This window comes from Podarcis erhardii (assembly GCF_964252035.2).
Source record: "Podarcis erhardii genome assembly, chromosome: 13".
Classification (NCBI taxonomy): domain Eukaryota; kingdom Metazoa; phylum Chordata; class Lepidosauria; order Squamata; family Lacertidae; genus Podarcis; species Podarcis erhardii.
Window position 1 is genome coordinate 40,758,698 of NC_138502.1, and position 24,737 is coordinate 40,783,434.

At 46.4% G+C, this 24,737-nt stretch overlaps 1 protein-coding gene and 1 long non-coding RNA gene across 7 annotated transcripts in view; one reads left to right on the plus strand and one right to left on the minus strand.

Moving 5' to 3' along the window:
- The window catches only part of PCGF2 (polycomb group ring finger 2), a 38,789-nt gene extending 17,685 nt beyond the window's left edge, over nucleotides 1-21,104 (plus strand). For 2 of the 6 annotated variants that reach the window (XM_081838144.1, XM_081838143.1), the window contains exons 2-10: nucleotides 6,705-6,847; nucleotides 7,275-7,371; nucleotides 11,669-11,724; nucleotides 12,147-12,197; nucleotides 12,331-12,439; nucleotides 14,661-14,709; nucleotides 15,515-15,613; nucleotides 18,115-18,195; nucleotides 20,422-21,104. In XM_081838144.1, coding sequence (XP_081694270.1) covers nucleotides 6,736-6,847; nucleotides 7,275-7,371; nucleotides 11,669-11,724; nucleotides 12,147-12,197; nucleotides 12,331-12,439; nucleotides 14,661-14,709; nucleotides 15,515-15,613; nucleotides 18,115-18,195; nucleotides 20,422-20,781 — 1,014 coding nt within the window. In that variant the 5' untranslated portion in view covers nucleotides 6,705-6,735 and the 3' untranslated portion in view covers nucleotides 20,782-21,104. The other 4 variants (XM_081838146.1, XM_081838142.1, XM_081838145.1 and 1 more) reach the window with 4 other exon arrangements.
- A 1,039-nt stretch (nucleotides 21,105-22,143) lies between these two features.
- On the minus strand, nucleotides 22,144-23,764 carry LOC309328302. Its single transcript, XR_014150754.1, has 2 exons — nucleotides 23,465-23,764; nucleotides 22,144-22,649 (listed from the first exon to the last, which is right to left on the minus strand). It is a non-coding gene; the product is annotated as an uncharacterized lncRNA (long non-coding RNA).
- Nucleotides 23,765-24,737: the final 973 nt, after the last annotated feature.

Here is a 24,737-nt window from a genome sequence, read left to right on the forward strand (position 1 = left end):
TTTCTTTGTTTCCCCTCCAACCCTTCAAGTTAAGCTATTTTTTGTGCTTGTTAGTTTTTTTTAAAAAATAATAATCTTAAAGCTAGACATTGGAGGGAAAAGAGGGATGAAAGCATGTGTGATTATAGCATAGGACCTTCTTGGTAGTGGCGCCGACCTTGTGGAACGCCCTCCCATCAGATGTCAAGGACATAAACAACTATATGACTTTTCGAAGATATCTGAAGGCAGCCCTGTTTAGGGAAGTTTTTAATGTTTGATGTTTTATCGTGTTTTTTAATATTCTCTTGGGAGCCGCCTAGAGTGGCTGGGGAAACCCAGCCAGATGGGCCGGGTATAAATAATAAATTATTATTATTATTATTACTCCTTTTAAACCTGGGAATGCACGTGGCAGTGGTGGAAATAAGTGTGCCTATATTGTGTTTTGCAGACTTGTCACAAAACCCCTCGCTCCCTGCTTTTGGGCAGTTCTTATATTATATAGGGAGGGCACGGAGGGGGACTCTCTGCCCTTTATGGCCCCTTAATTTCTTTTTTTAAAAAAGTTACATGGGAACTGTAGTTTAGATAAATGATGGGGTAGGAGTCAGAAACTGAGAGCCCAGTATGGGGATTTAACTTCAGTTGATCTTAAATCTGTTACCAAGAACACTTCTTTTTTAAAGAAAAACAACACACACAGAGTTCCTTTGCCCTCTCTTTGTCATGAAAGTTAATGTCTCTTTATAAACTCTATTTCCAATGGTTGTGGGATTCTGATAATTCCTATCCACCCCAACCTACGGTTTGCTCTGAAGAAGACAATGGCAGCTTTCTTAACATGGCTCTTATTTTCCCAAGGTATGCATGTCCAAAGTTCATTTTGGGGGCCTAATCCAGCCCTCTGGTTGGTTTAATCCGGCCCCTGTGGCAGTTTATTTCCTGGGGTAAAATCCTAAAAAAACCTTAACAACTTCGATTCTAAAAAAAGGTTAACAACTTTGGTTGGCCCTTAGGTCGGCCCTTCACTTCATCAAATCTGGCCCTCTTTGAAAAAAGTTTAGGGAAAAGGATAAATAAGGGTACAGGAACTACTTTTAAAGTATTGTACTTTTAATGTTTTAATGTACAGTGGTGCCCCACAAGACGAACGCCTCGCAAGACGGAAAACCCGCTAGACGAAAGGGTTTTCCGTTTTGGAGGCGCTTCGCAAAACCAATTTCCTATGGGTTTGCTTCGCAAGACGAAAATGTCTTGCGAGTTTTTCCGACTTTTTTTCCTTCCCCCACCCTTTTTCTAAGCCGCTAAGCCGCTTATCAGCTGATCCGATAAGCCGCTAAAAGCCGCTAATAGCGCTACTCCGCTAAGCCGTCAATGGGCTTGCTTTGCAAGACGAAAAAACCGCAAGACGAAGAGACTTGCGGAACGGATTCTTTTCGTCTTGCGAGGCACCACTGTACTTTTAATTTTTTGCTGGAAGCCGCCCAGAGTGCCTGGGGAAACCCAGCCAGATAGGCGGGGTATAAACAATAAATAATAATAATAATTTAGAATGTGACCCCCCCCAAAGCACGATGTCTTCCTCCATTTTGTGGCGTACTTTGAGCACAGGCCCATGCAGGACCAGCCCTAACAGGCAACACCCTGGGCAGATGCCATGCATGGAAGGTGTGGGTGCCATCTTGTTCCTCACCTCAGGTGGCAAAATGTCTCGGGCTGACTTTGGGCCCATGGCACAAATGTACATTAAATGTACATATACTAATTTATGTGTACGGAAACAAATTTAGACCAGGTTTCGGAAGGAAAGCTGTCTTGTGAGAAAAGTTTTTTGTTTTTTTTTAAATGTAAAGTGGGGAAAAACCAAAAAAAGGTGGAAGGGCAAGAGATCCAGGTGGAAAAGACCCTTTGAGGAACTTCTTTAAGAAGCGGAAGGGACTACCATGGAACCAGTGACGATATCGCCAAGATTTAGGCGATTTAGGGGGAAAGGACGGCAAATTCTCTTGCACTTTTTCTTAGGTTCTCCACACAAAGTGAAAATGTGGCAAATACTAAGTTTCCCCACCCTCTGGAAGCTGCAAGGGGCAATTTAATAGCTAAGTGAATGACAATAGCAAGTGAATTGCAAGTAAAAGGGACATAAAGAGTTTCTCCCAGTGGTGTCCTCTATGTGCCCCTAGAAAATTGCAGGGGGCAGATGAGGTTGGGGGCGATGAGTAAATAAAAATGGAAGCGATATCAGAATGAATCAAAGCAAAATGCATGTATGAGAGACTCAAAACATCCTTTCCTCACTTCTCTCCCCTAAATTAGCATGTGCGCCTATGTTTGTGGCAATGCTGGCTTGTTTGTTGGCGGTTTAAAGAATCCTAAAACTTGGCCTAGCAGGAGTGATGTGGAGAGAAAGCTTTTTTTTAACAAGCTGGTTTCCTTGATGAAACCTGAGACGGTCGCCTCCATCGAATTTCATATCCAGACCTTTTGCTGTCGAAACAGACAGAGCAAGCAAAATAATTGCTCCCCCATCTGTTAGGGCTGCTTATCCCTTATTCAGCTTTCCTTTCTCTTATGCTTCTCTCCCGTATAGGGAGAAAAGGTTGACTTCTGTCCTGAGCAGTTTTTGCTTTTCATCAGCAGACCTGTAAAGATTTTTTAAAGCAATACGAGAATAGTGCGCCCCTTTTGCAAAGAGCTGGGCTCTGAGGAATCTGTGACCCTCCAGATATTTCTGGATTATGCCTGGGCCTGACAGTTTTTAGAGACCAGCAAACATCTGGAAGCCCAAAAGCCTTGAAATGAAATAGGGCCTCATTTTTGCAGTTATGTTCTGCCACCATTGCTGATGTAAAATTAAACTAGTTATCTGGATGATTTCCATAACATGCATCTGAGGGGGCATTTTTTCCTTTGCTTTGGGTGGTGGTAGGGATCGCCTAGGCCCAGACGATGTGGGTCTCAAACCAATTTGCAAACGCCACACCAGTATGGCATTTCTTTCTTATTCTTTTTTTCATTCCCTGCTTTCCCCATCTTCCTCCTCCTTCCTTCCCCTCTTTTTCTCCCACCTCCACCTTGGGTAGTTGCAATAATAATCTGGCTTCTTGCCAAGTATAGGCGTTACTATGGAAACAGAAAAGCTGCCTTGGTGAGCCAGGAGGGGTTGGGGCTTCTAATGTCTCCTATTGTATATATTCAGCCGTATATAGTAGAGAGGAAAAGAGGGAGAACTATAATCACAGGATTCCCCCCTTCCTTTAAACCCTTCCTACATTTCATTGTATAAAACAAGGCTGCATTTCCTAGAAGAAACAGAGAATGGGGGGGGGGAGAGAAAAGGCCTATTTCCCTTTCCCCCATCCTTGCAAACACCCGACATGCTGCTAAATTTCTTCATCAGCCACAAAGGAGAAAACAACTTATTTTCTTCTTTGCATCTTAATATCGAGACGGAGGATGCTTTCGAAAATGTTTCAACACCCCTGTTATTTCCCCCTTCCCCATTTTAAACCGGAGGCCTTGATCCACAGAAGCTGTGGCTCCCCCTTGATGTGTTGTTGTTGTTGTTTTGCAGAAATAGTGCCTATTTGTGGTGCATGAAGGGGTCCCCAATACGAGCGGGGGGGGGGGGTCACACATGAAGTTGCTATTAAGGTACCTGCCATGGCAAGGTGCCATAGAAAGATTATGGCAGGAGGGGAGGCAGACCCTACCCAGAGGCTTAAATGTTAATCTGGTAAGGCTACATAAGCCTTATGGGGCCCTTCCTCTCTGCCCCCCCCCCAGCAGACTGTGTTCAGGGGATCTTCAAGCCTTATTTGTTTCTGTACAATTATTTCGTTATGTCGTGTTGACTGGGCCCAGGGATGGCCCAAAACAGTTGGCTGCCTGAGGCAAAGGACAACATGATGCCCTCCCCTCCCCATTTGGCATAGAGAAGCCAGTTGAATATTTCCTCAACACGGATGAGGGGGTAGGAGGCTTGTTTAGGATGGGCAATATAGCCTGGGGGCACAAACAGCCCTGTCCTCCAGCAGAGGGGAACAGCTTAGGGGTAGGGGCTGAGAAGAACAGCCGCAGTGCTGCTGCTGCCCCCCCAGACCTGACGCCCGAGGCAGCTGCCTTACTCTGACTAATGAGAGGACTGGCTCTAGGGTTCTGTATAATTACTTTCAGGCTTGCCATAGGGTTTTGTTTTAGTCAGTATGGGGGGGAAAACCAACTCTCTTTTTCTAATACATTTTTTTAAAAGATAGGAAGAATATGGAGAGAAGTACGGCAGAAAAACAAACAAAATGGCAGACTTGGGGCAGGATATAAAGGATGTTTATGGAAGACAATCTTACTCGGCTACGAGTGATTGCCAAAGGAGAATGTATCGGTCTGAATCCGGGGAACAATGGAAGGCTATGTGATTGTTACTGTGCCCGACAGCCAAATTTACCAAATGGCCCAATGTTAAGCCATCCTTTGTTCGCTATGTGGGAATGGGATGTGTGTGGCATTATGGTCTAAACCACTGAGCCTCTTGGGCTTGCCAATTGGAAGGTCGGCGGTTCGAATCCCCGCGACGGGGTGAGCTCCCATTGCTCTGTCCCTTCTCCTGTCAACCTAGCAGTTCGAAAGCACGCCAGTGCAAGTAGATAAACAGGCACCACTGAGGTGGGAAGGTAAACGGTGTTTCCTTGTGCTCTGGTTTCTGTCACAGTGTTCTGTTGCACCAGAGGTGGTTTAGTCATGCTGGCCACTTGATCCGGAAAGCTGTCTGTGGACAAATGCCAGCTCCCTCGGCCTGAAACCAAGATGAGCGCCACAACCCCATAGTCACCTTTGACTGGACTTAACCGTTCAGGGTTCCTTTACTGTTACCATATGTGGATATGGGAAAGAAACGCGGCACACAATCTGAAGTTGCAGCCACAGCATCTGGCAATGTTCCAGGGTCTTTTGGGGGGTGGGGTGCGCTTTTTCGCCCTTATGGATGCAGAGGTGGTCTTTGAAAAGGTGTGGCACAAGACCTGGTGGCATATCAGCAGTGAGCTAGTGCCCTTGGGTTAATGTTAATGGAGCACCAAAAATCCATCAAGGATGGATTTTTCATCCCTATTCAGTTTAGCTAGTGATCAATGCTCTAGAAAAAGCATCTCCTTGTTTTCAAAATTGTGCTAGATCAGCTTTCGAATAAGTATTTTATGATACTCTTTATCTGGCACCTCAATGATGCCTTGGAGTCAGGAAGAGAGGCTCCCCTAGTCTCGCAAATACTTACAAAAGTTAATTTAACTTGTTGCCACCTAGACTACCCCTTCCCCATGCCAGTGGATCTGGCAAGCTACTTTCCTAGGAGGAAATATTACTTAGCCTGAACACGTGTGGGACTTGCAATTGGTGTATGTTTGCAGTCTGCTACAGAATAATGTCCCAAAAGTCAAAATTCTGCCAGATTATATACTCTGTGCATTGCATTTTTTGTTTTATGTTCCTTGGGCTTCCTTTTTTGGAAGAAAAGGTAGGGTTTTAAAAATAATTTTCTATGACACCTTTTTTTGTATTGGTCCTCTGGGAATTGAAAAACCTCAGTGAGTAATGTGGTTTGCATGCCCCCCAGCTCTGGGGACTGCAAGGACTACTACCGTATTTTTCGCCCCATAGGACGCACGGGCCCATAGGACGCACCAAGTTTTTTTGGGGGAGAAATAAAGAAAAATTTTTTTATTTCCCCCCAGGCGCTTGTGGGGCCGGCAGCGGGGAGAAGCGCTCTTCTCCCCACCGCCCGCCTGCAGACCAGGTCCGGGGACAGCGGGAAGACGTGCTGCGCTTCCCCGCTGTCCCCGGAGCTTGCGGGGCTGGCGGCCGGGAGAAGCACGCGTCTCCCCGCCGTCAGCCTCCAAACCACATCGGGAGACAGCGGGATGGCGGCGTTCCGCCTCCCCGCTGTCCCCCGACCTTGTGGGACTGGCGCTGCGGCTCTCCTGAAGCCTGGAGAGCGAGAGGGGTCGGTGCGCACCGGCCCCTCTCGCTCTCCAGGCTTCAGCGAAAGCCTGCATTCGCCCCATAGGACGCACACGCATTTCTCCTTCATTTTTGGAGGGGAAAAAGTGCGTCCTATAGGGCGAAAAATACGGTATATCCCGTCCCTATTGTATCTGATGGCACTACTCAGGATACAATATGGAAAGAGCTTGTTCGTTCCCCAGATGGCTTGCAGTCTGCATTTGATAGGCAAGTATACCGAGATCCATGTACAGACTGTGACAGCACTATGCATACAGATGTACAGAAGATAGCATCCCAAGTCAGGATTGAAAAAAACACCCTCTTTTCACTTCAGGGTGTGGTATTGCTCTGAAAGTGTATGAGCAATATCTGGTGAGGTCTCCAAAAACCAGAGAGTGAGGAACTGAGCAAGCTTTTTCTGTGGTCAGGGTTTCAGTGACTCTGTCTTTTATGTGCAGAATTCTTTATTGTTCTTCAGAGACAGCTTAATAAATGATGCAACCTGAATAACCTGTATAGGGTACAAAATTCATTATATATATGTGCATTAAGAAAAGCACAGATGATACCCATCACCGCCCCTAGGAGAACTTCAAAGCACACAGTTTCTTGCAGCCTGCTCTGATACCCCTGTTTGAAATATTTGGCCATTGCCACAAATTTTCAGCATGACTGAGGCTGTCTTATTTACCCCAGGTCTCCCCCCCCCCTTCTTCTTCTTCCAGAGAGGATCTGCTGAGTTTCTCAGGATCCAAAATGCACAGGACCACCAGGATAAAAATCACAGAGCTGAACCCTCACTTGATGTGCGCTTTGTGCGGAGGCTACTTCATCGATGCCACAACCATTGTGGAATGCTTACACTCTTGTAAGTTTAAAAACCATATCTGGAAACCCCTGAGGATTAATGGAATACGTACCTCATCCCTGGGCTCTATTTTCAGAGCTGGGGCCAGCTGTCGAAAGATGCAGAGCAATAATCACCCCCCCCCCTTTAGCATATGAAAAGGGCATTTTCCTCACTATCGACTGGGTGGCATCCTTGGCCGCCTCTGCCACCAGGGCCTTCCCCCCCCCCCACAAAAAAAAGTCCAGGCAGTGGCAAGACACAGGCATTATCTGAGACTATCAAGCGCTGGAATTTTGGCACTCCATGTGACTTCCTAAATTCAGTTCTGTCAGTCTTATGAGGCTTTGCCTCATGGTAGGGCCAGCCATGGCTGTTGTCCACAGTGTCGTAAATCTTCCCCTGTGGTGACTTTGTCCTCCCACCCCTGTTGTCTTCTTTCCTTTAGTCTGCAAAACCTGCATCGTCCGTTACCTGGAAACGAACAAATACTGCCCGATGTGCGATGTCCAAGTGCATAAAACAAGGCCACTCCTCAGCATCAGGTATGTCATATTCATTTATATGTCAGCTGGGGCGGTTATCCGTGTCAGGCAAGCAGTTGAGCGACGTGCTCATGTCACCTTGAAAGTTTCGGAGCGGGGGGGGGGGCAAGGTCCCTCGGCTCACCCTAGCTGGCACCCCTGCAGCCAAGGATGGGTTCATATAGATGGAAGCAGCATGTAGCGGCTAGAGCAGGGGTCAGCAACCTTTTTCAGCCATGGACCGGTCCACCATCCCTCAGACCACGTGGTGGTCTGGACTATATTTTGTAAAAAAATAAATAAATAATGAACGAATTCCTATGCCCCACAAATAACCCAGAGATGCATTTTAAATAAAAGGGCACATTCTACTCATGTAAAAACACCAGGCAGGCCCCACAAATAACCCAGATGCATTTTAAATAAAAGCACACATTCTACTCATGTAAAAACACCAGGCAGGCCCCACAAATAACCCAGAGATGCATTTTAAATAAAAGGGCACATTCTGCTCATGTAAAAATATGCTGATTCCCGGACCGTCCATGGGCTGGATTGAGAAGGCGATTGGGCCGCATCTGGCCCCCGGGCCGTAGGTTGCCTACCCTTGGGCTAGAGCTTGCCCTGTAATGTCTGTAACTGTGGAGAGGTTGTCACTTAGATCCAAAGAGACTTGCACAGAGCTAGGCAAAACCTGACGGTTGGCTTGAACCGCAGGTGAGGACAAAAGCAGGTGACCTGCTGTTATTGGGACATGTGATTGACAGGTGGGCAGCCCAACCTACCTATCAAATTTGGCATGCAGGAAGCTGTTGGACTGTGCTGAAATGGCAAAACTGACCGGAAAGCTCAGGAACCAAGTAGATCAAAACTTTAATAAGAAATGGGGAAAAATTATAACTTATCTAGGAGACCACTGTAAGCAGATGAAAACATTAGCCGGATTCTAATAACACTTGTAATGTAGCAATACTATGGACAATATGGAGAGATATAAAATATGGATTATGAAATAATATGCAGTTGAGAAGGTGTACAATAGGACACGTGGAGGGGAAGGTGGGAAGTCCAGAGATTCGGAGAAATCTCTAGATATGGATATGCAATTTGGATTGTTATAATTCTACATTTGTAAAATCAAATAAAAATTATTATTATTATTATTTAAATTGGCATGCAGGAGGTGAGGGAGTTAAGAGTCCAGCCTGCTGGCAAGATCCAGTTCCTCCCCAGCGAACCCACAGCACACCCTGTCTTATTAGGATTCAGCCTCAGTTTTTTGGCCCCCACCCAGCCTGTCACTGCTTTCAGGCACTGATCCAATACATGCACAGCCTAACGTGGCTGTGTTTCTCTATCGGGCGATGAATGGCTGCATTTCTGTATGGCAAAGCTGCACTGCTAATTAATGGGCTCTGATAATGTCTTTGGACCACAGTCTTTGGACCACAGATGAGCAAGCTATTGAAGAAGCTCTAAGAACTATTAAATCCGAGTATGATTGTGGTTTATGATGTATCGATCCATTTGTCTTGGAGCTCTTGCATTAACCTCCTGCCCGAGGCACGCACACGTCACGCTTTTCCCAATTCTGCGTCAATTTAAACCCGCTGTGCGTCGCGGAGAGCCTGCCTCTAATGCAAGATTGAAATGCAGAATATTTGCACACGTTCATGGATTTTGCACAATTTATTCAGCTTTAGCAAGTTGGAAAGAGAGTCAATGGGCTAAGCAGAGCACTGAGACCCACCCCCATCGCCAACTCTCCTGTCTTTGTGGCTTTGCATTTTTTTTTGATGAGACGTTTCTTTTCCAAAAGTAAGCCCGCCCAGCAATGCTTGGCTTTGAAGTGGTTATCCGGCTGCTTCCTTGTTAGTCTGGATTTTGGGGGAAGCCAGACGCACCTTACTGAACTCTACAGATGGTTGGCATAGAAACCAAGAAGGCGCCTTCTCACAGATGCATCTCTCCGGTTGTATTTTTAGCTCCTGTGCTGCGCAAATTAATTTCTCTAGTAACACTTCAGGCGTTCTGCAAAATATTTACAAGCCGAGCTCCCACCAGCCTCGACTCTTAGGCCCACGAACATCCGCGCTCCCAGACGCATGCATGCGCCCACCCATCCACCCGGCAGATGCGAGCTGCCAGTGCAAAGAGGCATGCGAGAGGGGAGAAAACGCGCCAGGTTAAAAGTGCAGCGAAATGTCACTGGGGTTTAGCGACCCCATGGCGAGACCGCAGTCTCTGATTGATTTCAAATGTGCCACTGAGAGCAGGTGTACTGGGTATATTAGTTGTGATTTCCTCTCCAGCTTCCCTGAATGTCCCCAATCTCCAGTTTTATGATTTTTAGGATGTTTAAAAGGCGTGCGTATGCCTCAGTCCTGGAGTACACGACAGTATTTTACTTTATTTCACAAGGAAACTGATAAGGCACTGATATGTGAAGCAGGTATGTTTCACTGCTATATGCAAGTGGGTTGCTTTGATGTTCTGCTAGGGGCAGAATGGTCTTAGCCCAGTATACCTGAAGGAGTGTCTCCACCCCCATCATCCAGCCCGGACACTGAGGCCCAGCTCCGAGGGCCTTCTGGCGGTTCCCTCACTGCGAGAAGTGAGGTTGCAGGGATCCAGGCAGAGGGCCTTCTTGGTAGTGGCACACACCTTGTGGAACGCCCTCCCATCAGATGTCAAGGAAATAAACAACTATATGACTTTTAGAAGACACCTGAAGGCAGCCCTGTTTAGGGAAGCTTTTAATATTTGATGAATTATTGTATTTTAATATTTTGCTGGGGAACCCAGCCAGATGGGCAGGGTATAAATAATAATAATACATTATTATTATTATTATTATTATTATTATTATTATTATTATGGATTGGAAGAATGGGGTGGGTTTGCGGGAGCTGTATAGGCAGCAGTATGGCAAAGTGCATTGGCTCAGTGGTTCAGGGTTGCTCTTCCCTTCCCACCAATTATTTCTTAGAATGTTTGCATGGGGGGGGGGAGAGGCTTTTTACATTTTATTTTACCAGGCCCCTTGGTTGCAACAGGTGGCTTCAGGGCTCTGTTGCAGAGACATGACTCGTCACACTTTGTAGCAGCTCAGGAATATTAGGGTGTCCTGGATGTCATAAGTGTCTTATTGACTCAAGCAAATATAATGGCTTTCCTTGTAACCTAGCTGCCAGTCACGCAGCCCTTGGACAAAGCTTGTTTTCATTAGCTTGCCATAAATCACAAAACAAAGTCAATATGCATGTGTAATAAATAACATTACCAAATTGGATTGATGGAAGGGGGGGGGTGTTCCTCAGGACAGCACAACAGTGTGAAGGTTGTGCCACTGTAAATTAAAACAAACACTGCCTGGTGTGTATGTACACTCTCTCTCTCTCTCTCTCTCTCTCTCTCTCTCTTAAACAGAGCCTTTTAAATCAAACTCTTTATGCTGTTCAACACAGAAATAATTGTGTGTTGCCTCCCTTATCCCCAGTAAATCCAAATTCAGAGGGGTTTTGACACATATATATGTTTCATCAATAGATCAAAGCAGCAGTTAATAGTATTGCAACACTGGAACTGTGCATAAAATGAAATCAAAACTTGGTGCCAAGAACACCTGAACTCCGGCACCCCTGCCCATTATGTGACCTATAACAAGTTTTCATTATGTGCTTATTTTGCATAATTGTTTTCTCACGGCAGGGAAGAGTGAACTATGAATCTTCCTGACTGGCTGGTACGGGGTGTGGGCTGGGCTGTAAGTTCCATTACCATGAAGAAAAATCTTTGGCTAAAGTGTAGGTCAGGACTGGGAAACCTGTAGCTTAAAATAGCTTTTGTTGATAGCCACTCTCTTAACCAACTGAACTGATCTGCTGAAATATTCAGTTCTGAATTTGGTCCTGAATTGGCTGCATGAAAGGTGCTGGGGCTAAAGGCTTATCTTCTAAAGTTAGGCACACTTCTGTTCTCTTGGCACTAAAAAAAAAAAAAGATTTTGTAGCAAGCGTTGGAACACCCTAAGTCCGATTAAGCAACAGAGATAGTGAGTGCTTTGTTTTGAAATGTTAAGCCTCTTCTTCCTGCCTTTGCTGCAATGCCTCCTGTTCAGTTTGCTGAGGGGATTGCACTAAAGTAGCTATTCGTTTTAATAAGTCCATATAGTGGGGCTGGGGCAAGAGAGGCTTGCTCTATGTTTCTGTTATTATCAATAGCAAAAATGAATTTGAATTGGGATTTTAATATTTCCCCCCACTTTCCCCCTTGCAATTGACCTTTGCTAACCCATCTTTTTCTCCTCATGTTTCAGATCAGATAAAACCCTACAGGACATAGTCTACAAGCTGGTACCAGGACTTTTCAAAGGTGTGAACGTGTTCAGATTTTGTGGCTGTTTTTCTGTTTTGTTTTTAAGAAGTTGCTTCTGTTGACTTTGATGCAGTTAGAAAAAGAAGCCATCTGATTATTATATAGGGCTGATGAACAGTATGTAAATAACTTGAGCAGAGTAGGGCCAAATATTCAACTATAGTATTACCTCATTAACTAATACAAATAGTCTTCGAAACTATGGCTGTTGTGCTTTTGGTCCTAATGCAAATTTAATTCTAGTTCTTTCATTTGTTTTCCGTTCAGTCAGTGATTTAAAATGTATGAATAATTATATGGTAGCGTGTTGCTAAACATGAATGCATTTATTTATTCACTGTGATGTGTAGCCCCACCTGCAGAATAAGTGAAAGATAAAAATGCTAATAAATGAATTAACTGTTTGCTTTTGCCTGCAGATGAAATGAAGAGGCGACGTGATTTCTACGCAGCATACCCAATGGCAGATGGTATGGCGTTTCTCATGAATTTCCCTCCTACATGTCAACAGTGATGCATTTTAAAAAAAAACAACCCACAAAAAGGTGTGATCTTTATTTTTTCTCTGTCTCCTCCTTTCCTCTCGATTGCTTGCTTGTCTAGTTCCGAATGGATCCAATGAAGACCGGGGAGAAGTTTCGGAACAGGAGAAAGGGAACCTGACAGACGATGAAATTGTCAGCTTATCCATAGAGTTCTACGAAGGAATCAGGTAATACAGAAAAAAATATGAGAGGAATAGTTTCACTTAATTTTCTTAATTTGCCCTGGGTTGTTGGTTTTTTTTACTACACACATATTTTAACAAATTTTATATATGTATGCTTGGTAAATGTTTTGAAAGAATGTATGTATTACACTCACACACTTATGTACAGTCATACCTTGGTTGTCAAACAAATTCTGTTCTGGAAGTCCGTTCGACTTCTGAAAACATTCGAAAACCAAGGCTTCTGATTGGCTGCAGGAGCTTCCTGCACTCAGTCGGAAGCCACGGAAGCCACATTCGGACATTCGGCTTCCAAAAAAAGTTAGCAAACCGGAACACTCACTTCTGGGTTTGCGGCATTCAGGAGCCAAAACGTTTGAGTTGCAAGGCGTTCAACAACCAAGGTACGACTGTATATTAGTTGTATTAGTGGTGTAACATTATGTTTTGGCATTGTGTATGTCACCATGAGCATTCTTACTGAAAATGCGATGGATACATATGATTTAATAATAAACAAGTCTAGGCCTGTGCAGGGAACAATCAAAGTTTTCATAATGCGATATTGCTTTTTGTTTGTTTGCTTGTTTGTTTGTTACATCATATAATAAGAAGGATGTGGCCAGGACAAAGAGGAGGAAACTTTGTTAGACAGCCTAGGAATCATATGTGTGTGCATGTGCGTATTATAATCTCCAGGGTAGATGCAGTCTGTCTGCACAATACTACAGTACTGTTGAACGATATTGCTGATGAAAACATGATTTTAATAGGCTGTGCAATGGAGATCAAGTGCAAACGCACATCGCAATAGAGGTGTGCATCTGATTTGCCCCGCCACCAGGAGTTGGAATCGCCCTTGTGGCTTAAAGGTCTTGTTGGGTGAGGTTAGGCTTAGGGAACATGTGCTGCAAATTAATTATTTTATTCCCTTACATCCTACACTTCTGTATTGCTCAGTCAGCATTGTTCTTTGGACAGTTTACAATGAAGGCTAAAACCACAATACAGTGGTACCTTGGTTTTTAAACAGAATGTATTCCGGGAGTCCCTTTGACTCCCAGAACCGTTTGAAAACCAAAGTGTGGCTTCCAATAGGCTGCAGGAGATGTTTGGGTTCTAAAAATTGTTTGAAAACCTAAAAATTCACTTCTGGGTTTCTTTTTTTTTTTTTTAATTCTTTTTATTGAGTTTCATTCTTCACATACTCACAAAAAAGTAAAACACAGAACATTAAATAAAAGGTAAAAGGGCACCATCACAAAAAATTCACTTCTGGGTTTCGATTGCTTGGTAGCTGATTTGTTTGGGAGCCAAGGTGTTTGGCTTCCAAGGTACGACTGTACAGAACAATACCTATCACAGAATAATAATAATAAAAAGAGCTCTATGAAAACAAAAGAAAAACAGCAACAGAGAATAAACAGTACAGAAGACCTAAGGAGCTCAAACACTTTCTAAAGGCTCAGTGGTACAGAATGTTGGTTGAATGGGGGTAGGGACTGATAGCAGAGCAGGAAAGGGGACAGAGGGAGGAAGAGAGACACAGAGAAAAAACAGAAGGAACCATCTTGTTGTGTGGAGAGGTCCTTTTCTGTTTCGTTCTGAGAAGTTATTGTAAAATATTCCTGGAGAAAGAAGTCAAATGTACCCCTAGAAATCACTGGAGAACTCCCAAAATTTTTAAAAACATGGCTGGTACTAGTGTGTCCATTCCCCCTCCCCACAACCTGCCCTCTTCAAATATTAGCAGAAAGCGAAGAAGTCCTGCTCTTTCTGAGTTCTAGTTTAGTGTGAAACAACATTTTAAAAAGAACATCCTACCAGTGCAAATTCCAAAGCAGGTTGGAAGTGATTGTTGCTGGGAAAGAATCCTAATCCAACCATATCTGGAGCGGTGCCACACAGGTGTGCTCAAGTTGCGCTGCCAAGCTGCTCACCTGAGCACGGCACTGCAGAAGCAGTGGGTGAGGTTGGGGTTGTGTGGGGGCAACAGCAAAGCCAATCGGGAGCCCAGGTAAGTTGCAGCAACACTAATGACAGAAGGATGGCTCTGCCCCACTCTACTGGCTGCTCCTGGGACCTGGCTTTTGATTGTGATCTTCCACATATGGCTGAAGTGTGCAGAAATAACCAAAGTTCTGGACCCACAGAGGCCTGGATAAACTGGTCCGTCCTCTTGTGTGTGTGTGTTTCATTAATTCCCCCTATTTCTCTCTCTCAGAGAAGAAAACAAAGGGACCGTTGAGAATGGGAACACAGAGAAAGACAAGGTGAGCTATGTAGTTTCTGCCCTTGAAAAATGCTTTAGAAATGTGGGAGAATCCCATGTCCCCTGCATGCCCTCAAATTATTGAATTCATCAAATAAGAGGTTCAGGGGCTGCCTCTGAGCTGGGATCCCAGAGTTGTGCCATAGGTGGTGATCTCTAAAGTGAGAGGTGCAGGGGCTCAAGGTGGTCGCCCTTAACTGGGAGACCCTTTCCATTAATATTTCATATTTAGGAACCAATCACAAGGCACCCCAATCTTAATTGGGATTTTTATGTCCTCTGGGCGTAAATCATGATGAATCAAGTTAGCACTCAATACCTCAAAAGCCCCCTACACTGCCTCCTCTTGCTTCCCACCTCCAACCTTTCCCCTCAATTTGACTTTCAATTTTTCTTTTCTATTTAGTCCATTTTCCTTTCCTTCCTGCTTTCACCTTTGCTGTGTCCCTTTCCCTGTTTCTGTGGCTGTGCTAGGATAAACTCCCAACTTTCTCCTTTCCTCTTTTTAAATTTCGGATTCTGTTTCCCTCCCCCCACAGATGTTGTGCTTTCCCTCCCCCCTCCAACAGTATATAGATTGCAAGGGTGTCCTTTGCCTGTGACCTCTGACCCTTCCCGGACTCCTCCCCCTGCCCCCTTCCCCAGTATCCTTGCCTTTTGGCAGATTTACAGCTGCTTCAATACATATTTCAATGACTCTGCCTGCTCCAGCTGCCTAGCCCTTTCCCAATAAAACCTTTTCTCTCACTTTCTCTCTCTCCCTCCCTCCCTCCCTCCCTCGCTTTCTCTCTCATATTCCTCCCTAGAAGAACAGCATGAGATTCCTCCGTTGCCCTGCCGCTATGACGATCATGCACCTGGCTAAGTTCCTCCGCAACAAGATGGATGTTCCCAGCAAATACAAAGTGAGTTGCTATCAAATGCTATCACACTTTCCCCGGGCCAAGGTTGATGCTGCATGTTCAAAACTATTTGCACATCAAGGAAGCTCCAGTTCCACACTCATTATAAAATAAGCAAACAGCAAAATGTGCAAACAGCGTTTTAAGTGTGCATGCTTTCTCCCTGCCGAAGAACTGGCTTCGCTCTGAAGGCTTATATAGTTTTTTTTAGCAACAGAGGTTTGCCAAATTCCAAACCCAAACGAACTGTGCAGATTGAGAAAACATGTCTCTGTTTGCTTGCTCTGCGTAATTTAGTTTACTTCTAGTTAGGGAAAGGGACATATGCTTTCAAACTTTCTTTACTGCTTAAGGGCTAGAAAATTACTTCTTTAAAAAACAGCAACAAAGATGAAGATGTTCAAGAGATTTTGGACCTGTAAAAGGGTAAAAGAGTATATAAAAGAGTATATAATTGTAATGGTTCTAGGGGTTGCTCGTGCGTAAACCGGTGCAACACCTGGCTGGGTTGCTTGAGTGAACCTTTTCTGTCTGGACAGCCACTCACCCGTGGCTGTCTCAATCGCTGGCAGAATCCGTCAGTGGGTGTTTCTTAAACTTCTTCCAGCAAAGAAGCTCTTTGACGCCTAGTCTCTGCCTACTCTCCCTGCGCGGAAGCCTTCTGCGCAAGGAGGGCGTAGGGAGCGGAGGACCCTTACTCTCCCTGCTGGTCCCTGGCAAGGAGTCATGGGACCGCCTCGCCGATTCCCCCATCTGCCCCCCTTCTCCACTGGTGCTACGCTGATTCTCTTCCCCAGAAGATGGGCTGCCTCTCCCCATCCCGGGACGCTCTCTGGGACCCCTCCGGAGCCCGCTCCCTCCCTCCGGCTCTGATGGCAGTTCCCTGACAATAATCTATAATGAAATTTAAAAAAATGTTTGAAAGTACTTTTCAAAAAAGGAAAGAAGAAGAAAAAAAAACAGAGTCCTTTTCGTTGGGGATAATTCAGACAGAAATTCCCAGGTGTCAAAAAAAGGTTATTTATGTATGCCACTACTGCAGCCCGTGTTTTGTAAGCCCCCAAATGGAAAACGAGCGAGATCCCAAGCAAAGAAGAATGGCAACTTAAACTGATTGAATATGTGCAGCTTGCAGACCTAATACATAGAATAAGAGAACAAGAAGAACCTATGTTTAAAGAAGAATGGCAGCATTAAGATAAATTCAACAGTATAAATAATATTTGATTGATGTAATAATGGAATACTGATTGGTATAGTTTTTGTAAAATATGCAGGGATTTATGATATGCAGAATGAACCATGGATAGAGAAGAGAAGGCACTGCTATTTTAAGATTGTTTAAAAGAGTATTCTAAATTGCAAAACAGAAAATCTAATAAAAGTGTGTGTGTGTGTGTGTGTGTGTGTGTGTGTATAGATATGTGTGTGTGTGTGTGTGTGTATGTGTGTGCATATATGTGTGTGTGTGCATATATGTGTGTGTGTGTGTATATATATATATACACACACACACACACACACACCGTATTTTTCGCCCTATAGGACGCACTTTTCCCCCTCCAAAAATGAAGGGGAAATCTGGGTGCGTCCTATGGGGCGAATTCAGGCTATCACTGAAGCTTGGAGAGTGAGAGGGGTCGGTGCGCACCGACCCCTCTCGCTCTCCAGGCTTCAGGAAGAAATCCGCAGCCTAGGCAGCCCTGCGGGAGGTCCCGCAGGGATGTCTAGGCTGCGGATAGCAGCCTGCTTCCCGGAGCATTGGGCGCTCTGCTTTCAGGGCGCCCGGCGCTTCGGGAACGCACCCACAGCCTAGGCAGCCCTGCGGGAGGTCCCGCAGGGATGTCTAGGCTGTGCATAGCAGCCTGCTTCCTGGAGCGTTGGGCGCCCTGAAAGCAGAGCGCCCGGTGCTTCAGGAACACATCGGCAGCCTAGGCAGCCCTGCGGGAGTTCCCCGCAGGGCTCCCCAGGCTGCGGATAGCAGCCTGCCGGCCGGCGCGCAAGACACCCTAAAACAGAGCGCCCCGCACGCCGGACAGACATCCGCAGTGTGGGGAGCCCTGCAGGAGTTCCCCGCGAGGCTCCCCACGCTGCGGATAGCAGCCTGCCGCCTGGCGGGCAGGGCGCCCTGAAGCAGAGCGCCCCTCGCACCGGGCAGACATCGGCCAGCCCCACAAGCTCGGGGGACAGCAGGGAGGCGCAGCGCCGCCATCCCGCTATTCCTTGACCTGGTTCGGTTTCCCCGACCTGCTTTTTTTGCGGGGGGGGGGGGAATAAAGGAAATTTCCCCCTTTATTCCCCCCCCAAAAAAACTAGGTGCGTCCTATGGGACGGCGCATCCTATGGGACGAAAAATACGGTGTGTGTGTGTGTATATATGTGTGTGTGTGTGTGTGTGTGTGTGAGAAAGATGCTCAGGAGACTTAAATCTGTGCCCAGTACTTATTCATCTGTGCCTGCCATGTAACTCAGAATTTCTTTACTTGTGTTATTAAATCTGTTAGGTGGAAGTTCTCTATGAAGATGAACCTCTGAAGGAATACTATACCCTAATGGACATAACTTATATCTATCCTTGGCGACGGGTAAGTGCGTAGAGAGAAGCGACCCCTAAGTGTGATCTAGTCCAACTTCCTGCAATGCAGGAATCTCAACTAGATCATAAATGACAGATGGCCATAGGAAGCTGTCTTGTCCTGAGTCAGACCGTTGGTTCATTTAGTTCAGTGTTGTCAGCACTGACATAGCAACATCTCCAGTGAAACACTCTTGTCCGAAACCCCCGAGAGCCGCTGTACCTTCGTATAGACCAGTTTTACCCAAACATGGGTCTCCAGTTGTTTTTGGACTACAACTCCCATCATCCTTAGCTAGCAGGACCAGTGGTCAGGGATGATGCGTATTGTAGTCCAGCTTGGGAAACCCTGGTACAGACTGAGCAAGATGGACCAACAGCTTCATTCATTGTAAGGCAGCATTCCGTAGATTCATAAGAGACAAATAAAAGCAGAGGAAATTTGAGTTGTGACCCAAGTTGGCTCAAGGTCTGAGATAGAACTCATTTGAGAACGAGGAGCAAGTGTATCTTCCATTCAGAACCCACCAAGTGGGATGGAAGGGTACGTCTTGTTTGTTACATCTGAAAACAACAATGAAAACAAATGCCAAATTAGCATTCAGGATTTAGGATGCAGGTGGCGCTGTGGGTTAAACCACTGAGCCTAGGACTTGCCGATCAGAAGGTTCGAATCCCCGTGACGGTGTGAGCTCCTGTTGCTCAGTCCCTGCCACCCTAGCAGTTCGAAAGCATGTCAAAGTGCAAGAAGGTAAACGTTGTTTCCGTGCGCTGCTCTGGTTCGCCAGAAGCGGCTTAGTTATGCTGGCCACATGACCCGGAAGCTGTACGCTGGCTCCCTCGGCCAATAAAGCGAGATGAGCGCCACAACCCCAGAGTCAGCCATGACTGGACCTAATGGTCAGGGGTCCCTTTACCTTTACCTTTAAGAACTGAAAATGTTACGTTGGCCCTCATATCTGGAGGAAGAAGTTAGAGTAGAGGAAGGGAAATAGTCTTTTTTTAAAAAAAATGTTATTAAGGTTTATAGAGAAAAGAATAAAACTTAATATCTTTTCCCTTTTTTTAACCAACCAAGACTTTTATATAGATACAATAAAAACACAAAAAGGCATGGGGGAGGGGGAGGAGGAGAGAGGAAATAGAGAAGTAAAAAATAAATAACGTCCAATTCTTCATCTGTCCGCTATATGAAAACAATAATCACTTCGTCCAATCCAATCTAACACTTGACAAAGCCACTTTCTATAATCAAACATTATCTTCAGTCCTCAAATCCAGGTGCTATTATTTCATTTTCTTTTTTACGCAGAAAGTCTATGAGAGGTTTCCAATCTTTTATTTTTATTTTTTAGACATCTTTATTGAACAAGTTCAAAAAGTACATAATTATATGTGCGCTGAGCATGATGAGATGCAAATAAAAAAGAGAAAAAGAGAAAGAGAAATAGCACCCGTGTAGAAGGGAAAATAATGGGGGGAACGGGGAAAAAACCCCAAAACTTTATGCTTTCTAAAGTTGTTATTGTACTTTACCAAATCTTAACCTATTACAGTATTTGCAAGAATGGATTCCACATATCATTGAATTGGTCCATGACAAGTCTGCATTTATATGCAAGTTGTTCATATGTTGCGAGTTTGTATAAGACTTCAATCTTTAACAAATGTTAACAATGACCTTTCTCTGGTAAAACATGCCAGTTTTGCCCTCTCGGCTAAGTCCCTGTTAGTTTTAACAGCCATTTTATCATCAATGTGTCCTTCTGTCTTGGTGCATATAAAAAGGGGGGTTTAAAAGGGGAGTAAAATGGTTGCAGGTGGGACGTGGGTGGCGCTGTGGGTTAAACCACAGAGCCTAGGACTTGCCAATCAGAAGGTCGGTGGTTCGAATCCTCGCGACGGGGTGAGCTCCCGTTGCTCAGTCCCTGCTCCTGCCAACCTAGCAGTTCGAAAGCACGTCAAAGTGCAGGTAGATAAATAGGTACTGCTCCAGCGGGAAGGTAAACGTTGTTTCCGTGCGCTGCTCTGGTTTGCCAGAAGCGGCTTAGTCATGCTGGCCACATGACCTGGAAGCTGTACGCCGTCTCCCTCAGCCAAGAAAGCGAGATGAGCGCCACAACCCCAGAGTCGGTCACGACTGGACCTAATGGTCAGGGGTCCCTTTACCTTTTAAAATGGTTGCAGCCAAGCTGTGAAGAAGATGAAATGTTACGTCTATGCTCTCCCTCTGCAGAATGGCCCTCTCCCTCTGAAATACCGTGTCCAGCCGGCCTGCAAGAGGCTAAAACTCTCCTCCCAGCTCCCCAACTCCGAATGCACCAATACCAGCGGCGCCTCAGAGTGCGAGTCCGTCAGCGACAAGGCGAATAGCCCGGCCACCTTGCCGGCCACCACTTCCTCTTCATTGCCAAGCCCTGCCACCCCTTCCCACGGCTCGCCCAGCTCCAACACCACCACGGTGAGCATCCCCGCCAACGCTGCGCCCGGGACCATGCTCAACGGCACTTCGAACTGCCACCAGATGCAACCCTTGGCCAGCAGGGGGCGCAAGGCAATGGTAAATGGCGGCCCCACCATGTCGGCTTTGACTTAAAGGGACGGGACACCTTTTTCTTTTTCTTCCCTTCTCCTTCTTGGCTGGATCTCGCGTTTTATAAATAAGTATATTATGTGTAGATAAGGGCAGTGGAGGGGTGGGGTGGGTGGTGGGTGGGGAAATTATACATACTTATTTTCTATCAATCGACCTGATTTAATTTAAGAAGAAAAAAAGGCAAAAAGAGACAAAAAAAATTCCAACGTGTCCTCCCCCCTTTTTTATTTTAAAAAAGAAAAAAAAGTGCTCCTGTAACTGCATGATGTCATCTGTGTTAAAGCGGCAGCCCCTTCCTGTTAAAAAACTCTTTTTTATTTGTGCCCTCTGTTTGTAGTCAGATTTAATGCACAGTCCCCGAGAGAGAAAAACGCACAGTTCTGAATCAAGCAGGCTTCCTGTCTTAGAAGCACACGTGGCTTTCTCATGCTTTCTTCGTCCTTTGACTTATGCACCGTCACGGAATCTGGTTCCCTCCCAGTGTTTCTGGACTTCAACTCCCATGAGCCCTAACCAGCATGGGCTGAGGGAAAGGGACGATGGGAGTTGTAGTCCAACACTATTTAGAGGGCGCCAAGTTGAGGAAGGCAGGACGCCTTCCACCTTCGGCACCCTTGCTGTCTCCACCTACGCTTCCTTTCAGCCCCCCCCCCCCAGCTACACAAGCGCAATTCCTTTAAAGATGTGCAGAACCTTTGGCTCTCCGTGTGTCGCTGAAACATAACTCCCATCCGCCACAGCAAGCATGGCCAATGGCCAGAGGCGACAGGAGTTCATCTGGAGGGCCAAAGATTCCTCTCACCTGCTTGAAAGCACATCCGAAGCACATTGCTGGCAGCTAACTCTGAGTGGCTAACTACAGTGCCCAGAATTCCTGGAGGGAAATAATGTGCTTTGAGCGTGCTTTAGAGGTGTAGGGTGTACACAGCTTTAGCCTCATATTCCCTCATCTATACCTCCTGTGGTCTCCTGCAGAGCCGAGATGCAGCTATAAAGCCTGAAGGAGAGGTCCGGACAGCTGCACACATCAGAAGGGTTGACGCCACCGGTCTCCTTCCTTTAATGATGCGAAAGGCCAACAGCCACTGCTGGTTTGCAAGCAGCCATGTGACAAAACATGGCAGCTAGGAACAGAGGGGCAGCTGAGATAGGGCTGAGGACTAGAAGCTTAGCCCCACAAGGTTCAGGTCTGAAGGTGGGCCTTGGGCCATTGGTGGAGGGACAGGTTCCGTGAAATGCAATGCGAATTGTCTCACACACAGGGACCCAGGCTAGCGTGGCACCCTGAGCTTCACAAGCAAGGCCACGCATCACAAGCAAGGCCTGCTAAGATGTCTTGCTGTTTTGTTAGTCGCTGGGGCCACTTCTTCTGTCTGCGTTTCAAACCCAACATGTGGACTGGGATGTCCTCAGAGCAGCGAGTTCCGCACATTACCCTCTCCCGCCTGTTTCTATGCCCGCAGCAGTGCAATGTTGCAGGTGGCAACTGTCATGGGTGGCTCTGTGGTCTAAACCACTGAGCCACTTGGGCTTGCCGATCGGAAGGTTGGCGGTTCGAATCCCTGCGTTGGAGTGAACTCCCGTTGCTCTGCTCCAGCTCCTGCCAACCTAGCAGTTCAAAAGCACGCCAGTGCAAGTAAATAAATAGGTACCACTGCAGCAGGAAGATAGACAGTGTTTCTGTGCGCTCTGGTTTCCGTCACAGTGTCCTGTTGCGCCAGAAGCGGTTCAGTCCTGCTGGCCACATGATCCGAAAAGCTGTCTGTGGAGAAACGCCGGCTCCCTTGGCCTGAAAGCAAGATGAGCGCTGCAACCCCATAGTCGCCTTTGACTGGACTTAACCGTCCAGGGGTCCTTTACCTTTTTACCTTTAATGTTGCATCAGGTGAGGCCAACCACTACTGGCGTCACATCCCCCAAACCCATACAGGTGTGGCATTGCCAGTGATGCTGTTACGGTGGACATAGTGCCTTGAGCTTAAGCTGGCTTCCTCCTTGACTCCTTCCACTCCCACCCCTCAATTTTGTTCCTTTGTGCCAGACGTCTCTGCCTGTATCTCAGGAGATCTCATCTTCACTTCTGTTTCCAACCACTTCAGCCGTCCCGCCAACAGACCTGGGATTTTTTGGGGGGCGGGGTTACGGAGAGTGCGTTTTCTTAGGACACATTCACACCACCTATTTCACACACGTTTAAAGCACACAGCTCCTCGCCCCACCCCAAGAATCCTGGAAACTGCAGTTTTCTTGAGTGTGCTGGGAATCGGAGCACCTATCAGGTAAAACAAGGTAAAGGACCCCTGGACGGTTAAGTTCAGTCAAAGGCAACTATGGCATTGCAGAGCCTCTTGGGCTTGCTGATCAGAAGGTTGGTGTTTAGGATCCCTGCAACGGGGCGAGCTCCTGTTGCTCTGTCCTAGCTCCTGCCAACCTAGCAGTTCAAAAGCACGCCAGTGCAAGTAGATAAATAGGTATGGCTGCAGCGGGAAGGTAAACTACGTTTCTGTGTGCTCTGGTTTCCGTCACGGTGTCCCATTGCACCGGAAGCAGTTTAGCCATGCTGGCCACATGACCCGAAAAGCTGTCCATGGACAAACGCCGGCTCCCTTGGCCTGAACGCGAGGTGAGCGCCACAACCCCATAGTTGCCTTTGACTGGACTTAACTGTCCAGGCGTCCTTTACCTTACACCTATCATTCATATGTTTTTTGAGGGGATGCCATGCGCTTTAACGGCATGAGGTTGTATCTGACGCTAGCTCTGCTCAGAGCAGACACATTGAATGAAGTTAATGGACAGGACGTCACTTGATTACATTGGGTTTTCTTTGAGCAAGACTTAGTTGAAAACACCCCTCTGTGTGGATGTGTCATTAGAGATAGCTATTGGCCATTTACTGGCCTACAGTTCTCAGGGCTTGAAGTCATAGAAGACAGAAGTGGAGCTCTCCATATTCAGAGGTAGTATACTGGGGAAGAATGAGCAGAGACATTGGCTGGCCATGGTCAAGAGCAGGGGTGGCGAACAACTTGCAGTGACCTGTTGTATGACTCCTGACTCCCATGAACCCAAGTCAGCATGGCCTGCAGTGAAGGATGATGGGAGTTGCAGACCAGCCGGTTCACCTCCACTGGTCAAAAGACAGATGGTTACGTGAGGCGGGGTTTTCGGTCTTCTCCAGAAAACCAGCTTGCACACACTTAATGATTTCTTGGCTGGGAGCAGTGACAGTTGGAAACAGTTTAGATTTGCGGTGTTGATCTGGCCCACGTGTGTGCTTTCAGGGAGTAGCAGTAACTTTGAAACCAGGAGTCCATAAAACTTGGTCACGGAAACTTCTACCCATCTTGGAGGCTGGGAGCACGCATACCTTGAGTTTGTGAGATCCGGGGCAGCCAAGACCCACACGCTCGCAGCTGTTTGCGTTATAGTTACGCAAGCAGATGCGCTTGGGGGGGCGGCCTGATTTGGCTCATGCCAAGTTTTTGTTTGAACTGGCTCTTGAGATGAGAAACAACTTGTAGACTTTGAGGGATCCTGTTCTGCATCTCTCTCCTCCCCCCCAAAGCCTCCCTTTTCTCATTCACCCTGCTTGTAAAACGAGTTTCAAAGAAATAAATACAGTGCCTTTGAAAAGGAAACCTACTGCTTGATCCGCTGGGGTGACAGAAGAGGGTTTTGTGGTTTTAACCGGGTGGGGTGGGCTTGGGGGAAGACAATGTCTTTTCATTTGCTGACTTGTGTTTTCAAGACTGCCAGGTGGAAACGCACAACTTCCAGCGGGAAGAGTTCTATTCTTCCGTCAGTTTGAATCCTCTCCCCTTTTTTCTGATTGGAAGAAAAGCGATCCCAGAGGGCAGCCTTCGCCAAGCCCGTTCACCTCCAGATGCTTTGGACTACAACTCCCATCAGCCCCTGCCAGCACGGCTGATGGGAGTTGTAGTCCGGAGGGGGCA